This window comes from Phoenix dactylifera, chromosome 12 (genome assembly GCF_009389715.1).
Source record: "Phoenix dactylifera cultivar Barhee BC4 chromosome 12, palm_55x_up_171113_PBpolish2nd_filt_p, whole genome shotgun sequence".
Taxonomy (NCBI): Eukaryota; Viridiplantae; Streptophyta; class Magnoliopsida; order Arecales; family Arecaceae; genus Phoenix; species Phoenix dactylifera.
The window spans coordinates 2,597,993-2,612,828 of record NC_052403.1 but is presented as its reverse complement, the minus strand read 5'-3'; the positions used below and the strand labels follow the sequence as shown (position 1 = coordinate 2,612,828).

The 14,836-nt window shown below is 40.5% G+C and overlaps 1 protein-coding gene across 1 annotated transcript; it reads left to right on the top strand.

The window, feature by feature from the left end:
- Window positions 1–2,257: 2,257 nt before the first annotated feature.
- Window positions 2,258–4,907, top strand: LOC103705107 (BTB/POZ domain and ankyrin repeat-containing protein NPR5-like). Its single transcript, XM_039132292.1, has 2 exons — window positions 2,258–2,936; window positions 3,503–4,907. The coding sequence occupies exons 1-2, from the start codon at window positions 2,436–2,438 to the stop codon at window positions 4,541–4,543; spliced, it is 1,542 nt and encodes a 513-aa protein (XP_038988220.1). The 5' UTR covers window positions 2,258–2,435; the 3' UTR covers window positions 4,544–4,907.
- Window positions 4,908–14,836: the final 9,929 nt, after the last annotated feature.

Sequence of the window (14,836 nt, the reverse complement as noted above, 5' to 3'; positions counted from 1 at the left end):
TCAGATATTAAAAATATATATATGTGAACAAAGATACCTTGAATTTGAGAGAAATTTATTGTATAAGTAAAAAATTATTTGACAAGAGTAACATTTAAATTAGACGGATAAGATATATTTGGACTAACCTCATCATATGATAGCCTCTATGACCTTATTCATAGGATAGCCTCCATGAGCTTACGGTGGGATAGCGTCCATGAACTTATACATGGGATAGCTTTTACGATCCACGGGCTTATGCGTAAGAAAACCTCTATGAGCTTATACGTAGGACAGCCTCCATAGGCTTATACGTGGGATAGTCACTACGAGCTTATGCATAGGATAGCCTTCACAAGATTACGCATGTAATTTTGTTAGTCTTGGACTGGGTTATGATCTTGGTTAGTCCAAAGCCAGAAGATAATTGATATAAAATCTAAAAATCAAAATTAATGAGAAATAGATGACACAAAGTTCATCGTCTCAATACCAGATTACATACCGGTGCCATACTAGCACGGTGATGATATAGTACGGTACGAAATTTTTTGGCATACCAGTCTTGATATGACACCCGTACCGAGTGCCAGTCCAAACTGGTACGGTATATACGGTACGTTCCGAATCGGTACGGTATATCCCATACGGCCCAATTTGGATCGGTACGGGAATGGCATGATATAAAAAGCTATTGTTGAACAATTGATTATATTTTATATATATATATATATATATATATATATATATATATATATATATATATATATATATATATATATATATATATGCTTCTTTGATGAGATGATAATGAGAACTTATGTGCATATTATATGTATGAGCTTTCTGAGTGTTGATACGATCTTCATTTTATCTGATAATGCTAATTGGTTTTTTTTTATTACTTATGGTGTAGCGGTTCGAAATTTTTATTGAGTTGTATATCTCACCACTCTATTTTTTTTCTTTCAAAGTTACAGATTGTAAGTGGCTCAATAGTTAGTTATGGTTGAGAACATATAAGAAAGAAATAAATAGATAGAGACCACTGATATTGGTTGGATGATTAAATATTGTAATTGGACTTGTTTTGTTATTTAATATGAATTAAGGTCCTCATTGTTCTTGAATATTGAGGTTATGATAAATTTTTTAAGCCCAGCATATTCACTAGAATCCTACCCTAAGGAGTGTGCAACCTTGTCACATGTCCGACCCAGGTGTTGGATTCGAGGCGTGACATAAGATTTTGGTTATAGCAGCATTATAGTTTGACTTGTTGAATCACAATTTATAATCTTACCACATAAGAGAACCAATTGTTTGTTTATCATGGTAGATAAATTATTTTCATGTATGTAATGTTCTGCTCAGTTGAATTCCGCTTTTATTCAAAGGTGCACAACTTCATATTCGGGATAGCTGCTTGGCATTATTTCTGAGCACTGCCCGAAATTTTTTGTATCTAGCATAAGTTTTATGCTTGATTTTTTTGTTTGATTACCATTTTATGTTTAATATATATTGAGTTGGTATTTTACAATTAATAATTATATCACCGAATCTGAATTTTACATACAAGCAGCTTTTTTCTTCTCTATGCATAGGTGTTTTTATTTCACATGCTTATAAACAGACCAAAAATTAAAGATAGAATGGCTAGTAGAAACAAGAATTAGAATAAGACATTCAATCAATAAAATCTAAAGCTAAAAAAGCAGTCATTCCAAGAGGTCCAGTATTATAAGCAGACCCAAAGCTTTTTCTTTTGCTTCTAACGTGCTAGCTATAAGTTCTGGTGCTACAACTTGAGGAGCAAAATGTGAAAGATTGAGACACATAAATTTTGTGTTTTTTTAAACCTTCGACCTGACAGTAAACAACCACTTATTTCGATAAGCACAAATACCGTCCAATTATTCCACCGCTGTATTCAAACGTCATGTTGTCCTGTGACATATGGAAGAAGTGTCAAATCACGTAAATCGTCAATAGGCGCCATCTTTTGACGTACATGCAATGACAGTACATTCACCCCCATCTGAACCCCAAATTCTCACACAAATCTCTCCGGCACACACACGGCCCCTTCTTCTCGGTGGCTCCCACTCTGTCGGCGTCACTCTGCCGCTAGTTTATGCATCCCACAGTCCCCTACGGCCTCCCAATTTACTTTCTCCTCTCTCCCCTCTCTCTCTTCTCCAATAAAAAAAAGGGCAAAAAGAAAAGAAAAGAAAAAAATCCTCCATCCCACCAGACTCAATCAATCACAGCTGGTGGTGAATCAGAACTAGTGCTATTGAAAGAAACGGGATGATGAGAGAGAAAGAACTCTCGCTCCTCCTCGTCTCCTCTCCCTCCGTATGTTTCTCCTGGTCCACTCTCTATATCCCCCAGCTCTTATCCATTCCTCCTAGAACAAGGGCTATACCAAGCTCATCATCAACCGGAAGATGAGCTCCGAGGAGTCCCTCAAATCCCTCTCCATGGACTACCACAATCTCCTCATCAATGGCCAGGCCTTCAGCGACGTCGCATTCAGCGTGGACGGCCGCCTGGTCCACGCGCACCGCTGCGTCCTCGCCGCGCGCAGCCTCTTCTTTCGCCGCCTCTTCTGCGGCCCCGACCCCCCGCCGGGGCTCAACCTGCTCGACCCCCACCGCCAGCTCGAGCTTAGCCCTCGCTCCCTCCCGGGGCCGACCTCGGGGAGGGTGGGTGCGAACGCAGGGATGGTGATCCCGCTGAATTCGGTGGGCTACGAGGCGTTCCTGCTGCTGCTCCAGTTCCTCTACAGCGGGCAGGTGTCCGTCGTGCCGCCGAAGCACGAGCCCCGCCCTGATTGCAGCGAACGCGGCTGCGGCCACACTCATTGCACCTCCGCCATCGATCTCGCGCTCGACACCTTGGCCATCGCCTGGTCCTTCGGTGTCGAGGAGCTTGCCTTGCTCATTCAGGTCCACCCTCTCTCTTCCCCCCAACCCCCAAAATAAAATAAATAAATAAATTCTTTTCTAGTTATATTATCATGGGACTGGTTGAATTGTATTAAATGGTGAATAATTAGGCTCCTCGTCATTGGCATCAGTCATTTATCAATGAAGTGGCTTGGTTTGTTAAGGTGCAGTCAGAAATTTCAGTTCTCCTCCTTCCTTTCCCCTAGATTGAGCTACGGGTCTCTCTCCCTAAAGTGGAAGTTGCTTCTGCTGCCGCTACTTGATACTGTGTCAGTTTTCAAGAGCTGGGACATTTCCATTTTTGTCACTATCCTTGCTCTTACATCACATCTCGGCTTCAACTTAGGATTTTGCTTTTCCCTTTGCTGTGTATCCTCTTCTTCATCAATCCCAATTTCTTGAATTGGGTTCCCCTATATCTCTCTCCTCTCGCTCTCTCCATCCCTTTCGTAACTTCTACATGTTCCTTTTATATTTTATGCAAGGAAAAACCTAGAATTCTTCCTCTCGCCACCCTAACAAGCATTTATCCGCTTTGGCTCTCTTCATTGATCTTTTGAGTGCAGAAGCAATTGGAGAGCATGGTGGAGAGAGCATCCATCAAGGATGTGATGAAGGTCCTCATGGCCGCACACAAGCAGGACATGCGCCAGCTCTGGACCACCTGTTCCCACCTCATCGCCGACTGCGGCCTCCCGCCGGAGGTCCTCGGCAAGCATCTCCCCATCGACATCGTCGCCAAAATTGAAGAGCTCCGCCTCAAGCCCGGCCGCCGCTCCTTCCTGACCCACGACTCCCTCCCCACCCACCACTACTTCCCAGCCGCCCCCACCGCTGGGCCCGATGACCACCACAAGATCCACCGCATGCGCCGTGCTCTCGACTCATCCGACATCGAGCTCGTCAAGCTGATGGTGATGGGGGAGGGGCTCGACCTCGACAATGCCCTCGCCGTCCACTATGCCGTACAAAACTGCAGCCGCGAGGTCGTGAAGGCCCTGCTCGAGCTTGGAGCAGCCGACGTCAACTGCCCGGCGGGGCCTGCCGGGAAGACACCCCTGCACATTGCGGCCGAGATGGTGAATCCCGACATGGTCTCCGTCCTCCTGGACCACCATGCCGATCCGAACATCCGGACCATTGATGGCGCGACCCCGCTCGACATCCTCCGCAACATGACCTCTGACTTCCTCTTCAAGGGAGCGATCCCGGGGCTGTCCCACATTGAGCCCAACAAGCTCAGGCTGTGCCTCGAACTAGTCCAGTCTGCTGCGATGGTTATATCCCGGGAAGAGGATGCGGCCGCTGCTGCCACCGCAGCCTCCGCTACTGGAGGCGGTGCTAGCGGTGGAAGCAATCCTAACCCAGCCATCTACCAGTCAATGAGTGCTGAAGGGAGCGACTGCAATATTGTCAGCAACACTGACAGCAGTATGCCTAGCCTTAGTTTGGATTCAAGGATGGTGTACTTGAATCTAGGAATGGCTGCTGCTTCTCATTTGGGCCGTAGGATCGGCGATGGAAGCCAGGGCAGTAACGGAAGTGGGTCACAAGGAGGCAGTGAGATTGGCCCATCATCCATGTTTTCTCATCAGGACTTCCCATAGCCACCTTGTAAGCTAGAGCGACTGTTTCCTCGCCCGCCCCAATCTATATTTCTTTCTCTTTATATCTCGGCAAGGCAGGAACTAGAATGGGATTAGTTAGGGTGGAGGAGATGGAATCTTCTTCTCATATAAGTTAAGAATTTTGTCCATTCTATATCGTCGTGAGGTTGTGGTTCTGTTTTCATTTACTTATGTTGGAATGATTGGGGTGGTTCAAGTGCAGTATTAAGTCTAGTATCTAATCTTGGATTTCTTTTCTATTTGAGAACTTCAGTTCCATTTTTTTATCTATTTAATACTGTATGAGTTTTGGCTATGGGGGGTGCACGAGCATGTGAGGCATTCGAAGAAGGAGACAAGGAGAATCTAAGCGGGCATTGGATGATCGAAGAGGTACAAGTACATCGCCCCCCCACCCCCCCCCCCCCCCCCCCCCTCCTCCTCCCTCCGATCTGTCACCCCTTTTGTTGTTTGTAGATATACATGACATGGGCTATAGATTTATTTTATTAACTAGATGTTTTGGTCCCTACTCATTTCCACACATGCAAAGCATAAATCTCCAACCTCGCTATTTGAGTTGAGTTCATCATCTGCGCCTCTGACTGGATACTACTCCTAATAGCAGTAGGAATCATATCCATTTAATAGGCTGTGGGTTCCTCTTTCTTCACTACCTCTATTTTTATTGCTTGGATATAGGAACTATATGGGTTGAGATATTAAAAAATAAATAAGCTTTTTTTTCCTTCCCAAAGCTGCTGCTCTACTGCCTGAATAGATTTTCTTTGTTGTTTCGACATTGATTTCGATTCATCATGACCATTTTCTTTGGCTCCATGGACTTACTATTATAAGTAAAAAAGACGTAGACATCATTCAGCTACAGACAGGATCTTGCATCGTATGAATGCAACATTGGGGGTGACTACTGGAGTCAGGATTTCTTATTTCCTTCCTTTTTTGTTATGTTGCAGGCTTAAAAACATTCCTCAATATGAGAAGTCTTGTAGACATACCATGTGTTGTCTTAGACCGAATAGTAGTATGCGTCTGTCCTGATCTTTAATTGCAAATTAAATACCCTCCGTCTGTCGTTTTTCCTCCTCCAATCGTCTGCGCGCACTATTTTTATTTTACTTCAGGAAAACATTGTCACACCATCAGCAGAAGACAGGGATTTAGGAAGCTTGACTAGTGAACAGGATTAGATTCAGATGAGGAAATTCTTACTCACTGCAGAAAGATCAATTATTACAGTTAATTTGTATAGGAATTTTAAATTTTGAACTACTTAAGAGTAACCCGTTTTAAGGAAGTCATTTTGCATTATATGCGTCTGCTGTTACTACTTACAAATTGATGAAATTTATTTTTATAGGATATTTTGGTAGTATATATCATTTCTTCTACATCATCCAAGTGGTATCTTCCTACTAATTAGATTCGCACCCCTGGCCCTTTCTTATTGCATGGAACTGTGAAAAGATGCCTGCATTATAGATTTAGTTGTTATTAGTTTCTATATTTACTATCTTCTGGCTTTTATTTCTAATTTATTAATAAAGTGTTCGATGAACTCCGAAATATCCTCCCCACGGGAAAAGAATAAAGTTGCCGACCTGTATCTTGTTATGCAATTTGTACACTTTAGTTTGCTTAATATGTTCTTGATTGCTGCCTAATTGCAGGGATGATTAAATACTTATTCTTTTTCCTATGTAAAAGGGGGGGGGGGGGGGGGGGGGGGGGAATCCTTATATAGTATTCTTAGTGGTAAAATGATTATGACTTGGTGTGCTTATTTTCTCACCCTACACTCCTACAGTAAAAACCTATTAATAATATCAGGTACGCAGGAATCCTTATTTAATTGTCCAACACACCAATGAATAATACATGGCTTGCATGAAAAAATGGACTATCTATTACTCAACCGGTTTTTTCAGATAATCAATTTCAGTCAACCATGAATGATTTCTCTCCAAAAGAATAGCACTGTGAAAGGACCAAATTATAAATTTATTGTTGTACTCTTTAATATGCAGTGCTAAAAATTGCGATAGAAACTTAAATTCTCTTCAATGGAAATCTCATATCTGCCCAATTTTAGTATATAAGCATGCTAGGTAATTATGTCTAGCAATGTTACGTATACCACTGAATCGACTTCTATTGAACAATTTAACAATCAGTGTATGTTTGAGAATACAATTAACTTCTATTACTGAAAGTAGCATAGCCATTTTAAGATATGCATCTAACTACATGAGTGTTTATATTTATTTGTGAGGTATGCCGTATCTGCATCTTTCAGCTTGGTTAGTAGAGATCATATCCAAAAAAGAGTGTTGTTAAATTAGAACAATGTCCAGAAATCTGAGTTACGGAAAGCTGAATCAGTGCCTTTTGTTTCCTTGAGATGGTTGGAAACAAACATTCCGTCATGCTTCATCTACTGCATGTCACAAAATGTAAAAATGAGGCTTAAAATTTTCCCTGATAGGCCAAGTCTTTGAGCCACTGGAAAATATGCTCTGCATATCACTAGGTAAATTATTTAATAATGACATTCATAAGTAACAGGTAACATCATCTTTTTCCCACCAAGATGCATAGCGCATTGGCAGGTTTTGTGGTGTTCATTTTCTGAAACATTTAGAGAACTTGATGTATGTACTTAACAAGGCACAAAAGGTAAAAGGAGACTATGTTGAATATATGTATATATCCCAGCTTATAACTAGTTATACAAATTTATTGAGAAAGTCTTCTAGTGTTTGAATAACGATGATTTCTAAATTATGTGAAATTTCAATTGACGTCCAGGTTTAAGCATACATATATACTATTGTTAATCATAAATGGAAAATTCAGATACAGCTATTTTTTTTATATCTAATTGTCTGTAGTTCTTTATATGTATTCTTATCATATATACACATTCCTAGATGAAAGAATCTTAAACACATAGTAGAATTTTTTTATTTTATGATCTAATATGATAACTGTAAGAATGTTATTATCTTTTCTCAACTAACTGTATATAGTTTTTTTTATGCTAGAAACCACCTGTACATAGTCCCTATCTAATAATTGCATCATTGGATGTCAATAGTAGGTTTGCATCATATGTTTCTTGTATCTCTTCTGAATTTGTTTCTTTTTAAACATACCTCGACAGTAAGCTTTCTTAATTTCGTAATGTTTTGTATGTTATAAGCTAAAAAACTTGATCGCACCATTTTAGATAGATTTTATCAAAGATTTTGTTATTTGTCAAATATGATATAGGATTCCTTGACACTCAATATTAGACGGTTTACAAGCGGTTGCCAATAACCTAATAATTTCAAGGGTAGATATGTGAATAGGATTCCATCAAAAGAAGAGAAAACTGCTCCTAGAGACTCTTTTACAGTATTTTTGTCTACTTCTATAGTTTGAGAGATCTTGCAACAGTGAGGGGTTCAACCGCAAGATGTTTGGGTACGTGTGCTTTGGAAGTCAAGTTACCACCTCGAGGAGGCTGTAACCTCTTGAGATATAAATTATCTTCTTCCACGTGAACCATTCAAGAAAACTATTGGCCCCCATTTTGAACACAGTCCGTTAGATCATGCAAGTTCATGTACCTTCTCCTCGTATTGGAAAGGGACTAGGTGGTAGCTACTGCCGCCTGATAAATTAGTCTAGCCTCCGTTATGTTTCCTTCTCCTGTGCAATCTCCTGGCTGATGTCTGGTTGCTCTCTTCTTGTTTGTTCCGATGGTTGTCGTATGATCAGGCTGCCAACATTGTTCTCTCCTTGGTTGTATGATGTTCTCATGTCTTCATATTTTGAAGGGTGGTGTCATGCCCCGAACTCAGAGCGCAACACCGCATAATAACTGTAGGGCGTACCATACAAGGATGCAAGGCTACTGATCAAAGCAATAATAGTATTTCTTCAACTCTTGAAAATTTATTTAATCAATTTAATCAAGATCTAAACAAATAATTCTCATAATAACATAAGTCAAAATATGCCAACTAATTATTATGATTCAATTCAACTAAAATGTTCAAACTAAACTAGTCTAATTAGTCTAAACTAGCAATCCAATAATTGCAAATGTCTTCTTAGCGCACTCCTCCAAGTCTCAAAAAATAATAGGACGGGATCTAAAAAATAGAAAAAGACAGAATAATGAGCTACACCAGCCCAGTAAGCAACATAACACAATAAAGTAGGGTCTAAGCATGCAAATAAATAATTAAATAGCAAGATACTGATCAATAAGAATAAATTAAAATTTGTAATACATACATCTTTTTAAAATTTATTATTATTATTTTTATAAATTGATTCTAGAGATCCAACATCAGGCTATGGCCACATAACCCAGTGGCATGGGTCATATAGCAGATACAAGGTGCACCAAGTGCCAAATAACATATTCCACTATTCTAATCACCAGTGTTTCATTGTCGAAATAGTTTCTCAAATTACTATATATTTATATATATAATAAATTTTATAATTTATCTAGTCATATTTTTTAAATTTTATCTTACAAGAATAATATAACAAATAACATATTTTAACACAATTATTACTGTAATAATAATAACATGCCTGACCTATTTAATCAAGTATAAAATAGAGATCATATTCAAAGTTAATTAACTAATTATATTGTTACCAAAAGTCAGAAAACACACTTTGAAGCAATAGGTTACTTGCCTCTTCTGGCTTCAAAATTCTACTTTTCAGTTAGGTGGGTCAAAGTCACCTATTTTAATATCATCAAAATACCATTAATTTTATTATTATTTTAAAAGCCAAATAAAGTCAAAAATTAAAATACTATTAAGGAAACAGCCTCATACCCAAATTAGATTGGTCAAGTGGCGGTATTCGACTGCCTTGGTCTGTTTGAACAAGGTGAACTAAACTAATCAAAATGAGCTATGGTTTAGATGGCTCAATAAAGATTACTAGTAACTAAATTCTAGGGGTACCTAACAAGAGTGGGGTATTGGGTCGGTATGCTGCCCGAGTATCAAGGTGGTCCAGGGCCTCCATCTTGGGGTCAACTTGGAGCCGAGTAAAAGGGAGTCATGGCTTTACACTAAGATCACTAGGTCTTGCTAAGAGAGAGGAAGAGGAAAAAGGGAGAGAATCTTAATCTAGGTTCAATCAGGGGTCTAAGCTTGGTTGTCAATGGCATGGGTCATCCCTACATCCAATCCACAAGCGAAAGAAGAAGTAGCAGCTAGAAAAGTAAATCATTTATTTATTTATTTATTATTTTAATTTTTTGAAATAAATAAATAAGAATAAGATGGGAAGAAAAGAAGAAATAAGAAGAGGAAGGAAACGGGAAGGAAGAGAGGGAAGAGGAAAGAAGATCCGGCGATGGGTGTCGGGGATCCGGCGGTGGGTCACAGGGGAGCCGGTGGCGACTGCAGTAGCGGCTGGCGGAGGTGGCAAGATCGACAAGTAAGAGAAGGAGGAGGTAAGGGAAGCTCATCGTACACGAAACAGGGGAAAGCAGGGTAACCGTGCTTTAGAGGGAATTAGTGAGAGAAGGTAGGGAGTTCGGTGGCGGCCCTCTACTGAGGAGGCACGCCGGTTATCGAAGAAGAAGGAAGAAGGAAGGAGGATTAATCGCAGAAGGTGAGGGGGATTTAAATGATTTTGGATGGGAAGGTAGGCTCGATGTTATTGCAATCCGCCCGCGATCCTAACAACGGTTGAGCATGATCCAATGGCTGGCGACCATTCAAACGGCCTGCAGAGTCATCACCGGCCACAACTCCAAGGCCTTATATATCCTGTCAACGGCCAGCGGATCGGATAGGCGAACGTTGTTTTTCCATTCCAATCTAATTTTTTTTTGAATTTTCTAATTGAAGTTGGTGAGTGTTGTCGACTTCAATCCAGGATGGGCCCATATGCTCACTGGCGGATGCCTCGTTTATTTGATATGTTGTGTCAAACTTCCTGCAGCTATCTTTCTCTTCTGTTATTGGTATCTGCATATCATGCGGATTGTATCTTCCCTTTGCTGAATTCCGGTTGTCTTCTTTTGTCCCGGTGGCAATAATCCGTTGGGATGTTAGGGGCCCGGGAGAACATGTCGAAAGGAGGATTGTAAGAGATTTTCTTGGCTTGAATGGTTGTTGCGCTATCGGGCTGCAGGAATCCAATCTGGAGAATCTTTCTTTTATTCTAAGTTCAATTTTCGGCGGTCAGATTAACTCTTGGATTTCCAAGAATGCAGATAGATCAGCTACTGGAATTCTTCTTGGGTGGAATAATGCAAGATTTGATGTCTTGAGACAAGAGATTAAAAGATTCTCCATCACAGTTCTCTGGAAGGACAAATTTCTGAATGAATCATGGACATTTGTACCAGTACTATACCGACCGACCTTAAGAGGTTCTTTTGGAGAGACCGAAACAAATCAGGTCCAGCTTCCAAGAGTCGTGGATCATTGGTGGTCCAGCTTCCAAGAGTCGTGAAAGCAGTGAGAACCCACAAGCATACAAAAAATATCTCTAGCTTTTATCTTCTTCATCAGAACAACACAGTTCATTGACCTCCCACAGTTCCACTCAAAGGCCAAGACTTCAAGTAGAATAACAGAAGACTCTTGTCGCTAGTAGCAAAATTGGACAGATTTTGGAGATCTACAAAATGAGACGGTCTTTACAGATACTCCTCCCAATTGGTCTTGCCGAACTCCTGTTCGGATCATGCACATATTAGGCCTTCTTTTACTCCCCAGAACCTCCATGAGAGCCTATTTAGGTTTGACAAGCTGGTTGAATCATAAACATGTCCAGGAGGTGGTTAAAAAAGCTTGGAAATCAGTAGATCATTCAAGTGATGCGGCTACCAATCATTTCTTAAAACTTAGAGCCACCGGAAATGCCATAAAAACCTGGGGATTCATGATCAAATCTTTGAAGAGGAATATCAAAGATTACCTTGCTAAATTAGATTCAAGACTTGGATCGTAAAGAGGAAAAAACTCTTCTTTCCTCCCAGGAGAGGGAATTCAGAGAAAGCTGTCGAAAAGGAATCCAGTAGATTTATAAAGCTAAAGAGGTATACTAGAGGCAGAGGGCTACGATCAGATGGCCGGCTGAAGGCGATAACAACATGGCTTTTTCCCACAAATTGCATCTTATCATAAAAAGATCCGATGGTCGGAGTTGAGTGGGGTGGAATGCAAGTCATTAATAAAGGGGGATATCAAAAAAGTATTCCCCGAATTCTTTAGAGAAATCTTTGACAAGCCTCTGGAATCCTTGTTGGATTTGGACTGGAACAGCCTCTACTGTACTCCTCACCTGAATCTGGATAACCTCACATCCCCATGCACCCTGGAGGAAATCAAAGAAGCAGTGCTCAGTTTCAAGGGAGACAAAAGCCTAGGACCAGATGGATTTTCGATGTGTTTCTTCCGGCACTTCTGGCAAGTGGTGAGTCTTGATATCCTTTATCTTTTTCAACAGCTTTTTGACTCTAATATTGATCTTGAGAGAATCAGCTAAGCGATTCTAATCTTGATACCTAACTGCAAGAGTGCCCTCAAAATTTGCCCCATTAATTTGATCCACAGCTGCACTAAAATTTTTACCAAAGTGTTGCCGAACCGGATCCAACCTTTTATGAATGACTTGGTTGATCGGTCCTAACAGTTTTTTTATCAAACGGAGATCCTTACAAAAAAAATTATTTTTCTCGGCGCTTTTCAAAGCCTTTTCCGATGCTTATAAGCTAATTTCGGTGCCGACGCTCTCATAACACTACAAGAAAAATGGATTTTACCGACGCTTTTTTGCCGACGTTTTTATCGTCGGTTTAAAAAAGCGTCGACAACAGGGGATGCTTCGTGGGCTAAGACGACACTAAATAGCGTCGTCGGAAAATAATAAAAAGGCCGACGCTTTTGAAAGCGTCGTCGGAGGACGATGTGTCGTCAGAGGCCGCACCCCCCCCTCCTCTCCTCTCTTCTTCATTGCTCTTTCTCGATCTCAGTTAAATAAAACCAGTTGAATGATAAAAGACGCGTTTGACCCGTTGCCCTTCCTCCCTTCCTCTCCTCTCGGGATAATAGAACAAAAGCAGGAGAAAAGATCCCATCCTGACCTCCCCAAAAGGATCCAGAGATCAAGAGAAGGGTAGAACTAATTAGGTCCTCGATTTAGCCCCACATCGGTGGATCAACAAGTGGTGGTGGGGAATTAGGAGGGCGGAGGTAAGAAAGAAAGAAGACGGGTTCATTGAAGGGAAGGGAGGGAAGGCGGAAAGCGATTGGGGGTTGGGGGGAGAGAGAAGGCGGGGAAGGACCTCTTTTTCATTGTACATGGGGATCTGTACGAGGACCATGGGGAGTTGCCGAGCTCGAGGTCGTCCCGCATTGGCTCCCACTTGTAGCGCTTCTCGGGGCGCTTCCCGAAGAGCTTGAGGATGACGATGACGACAGCCATGTAGACCTTCTCCACGAACAGCATCAGTGACATGGCCAGGCAGAGGAACATCGCGAGGCGGAGCAGCAGGACGATGACCGGTGCCTTGATCTGCTGCCACACCAGCCCCATCTGCTCCGTGATGTCGTCCCGAGCCCCTTGGAACGCCTCCGGGAGCAGCACCGTCGACGATGCCGTCTCCATGATCTCTCTCCGGAGGAGGAGGAGGAAGGTGAAAGAGGAGATTGGGAATGACCGCCGGGGGGCTGATCTGGACGGATTTAAAAGGGCCTTCCCTCTCTCCCTTCTCTCTGTTTTTCTTTTTCTCCCTTTTCTCTATGATTGATTGTTCGTTACTATGATCTTTGCCGGGGAACTATGCTTTTCTCTACGACTATTTAGCGACGCTTTTAAGCGTCGCTAAAATATTTTTTAGCGACGCTTTTGGAAAGCGTCGGTAAATATTTTTCCACTCTTACATAGCCGACGCTTTGGAAAGCGTCAGGAAGAAATGTGCCGATGCTTATAAGCGTCGGTAAAGACCTTAAAAAGCGTCGCCAAAGCTTCTTTTTCTTGTAGTGTAAGCGTCGTAAAAGCGTAGGGTAGAAATATTATGAGCATCGGCAAAACTTTTATTTTCGCCAATGTTTATAAGCATCGGCAATACTGATACTAACGACGCTTTAAAGCGTCGTTAGAGTTATTTTTATAAAAAAATAAAATTCAAAAAGCTTGTAAATTATGTATATATTATTTACCAAATAGAGACATAATAAACATCACATAGATAACAACAATCACATGTCACAAATAAATGGATCATTCAAAATATTCATATTATCATTTATAATGACATTTACACCATAGTATCATAAAGTTCTACATATTCGGTACGGCTTTTCGTTAATATTGTCACTACGGTATAAAATACGGTCATTCGGACAACTATGTATCTTTTAGTATCCAAGATCCAATTCTTTTACTAATTTTTTGACTTCATAAGAAGATGATGGTAAAGTAGCACCTTCCAAAAATGCATTTTTTAATAATTGAAGAAACGTAGTAAAAGACTTGCTAGACTACCCATTCAAATATTTCAAATGGAATAAATATACAAGAAAAAAAATCTTCGTAAAATTCTTACAACTCGGATATAATTCTTGATCACAATCTTTTAGCAAGTTATGATACCGAGCTATGTCATCATCAGAGTGTATAGGTTCCTCAACATACATAAAATTATTAACTATATGCTCATCACCTATTGCAGCTGCTTCTTATCCTCCACTAAAATCTGTTAAATTTCCAATATTATATCCAAGAGTATCTCTAAGTAAGCCCCTTATATCATCTTCTGCTACAGAATTTCTTTCCGTGTTACTGGATCCAAAACTAGAGGAGTGTTCAATATACGAGGGTTGGTTATATGGAGACGACAATATGGACTCTCCATGAAATATCCATTTAGTATAACTCCACACCAAATGTTCTTCAATAGTTTTTGGAACGAGAGAAGAATTATTTACACATTTTTGACATGGACATAAAATCTTTCTATTCATATTAGATTTCTCAAAAGTAAATTTAATGAAATTCTAAACTCCATCCAAATATTCGGTAGTGGATCTTGACTTATTTATCCAACTTTTGTCCATTCTATTAAAATACTGATTAAACTGAAAGTTATCTTAAAAATGATAAACAAAATTAGGATACGAAGAAAGATGGCACAAAATTTATTTGATGAAGAGATGAAACTATAATGTGCCGGCATGAAAGTTTAAGATGATGATGGTAACATATTTCAATTAATAGCTATCTGAGCAA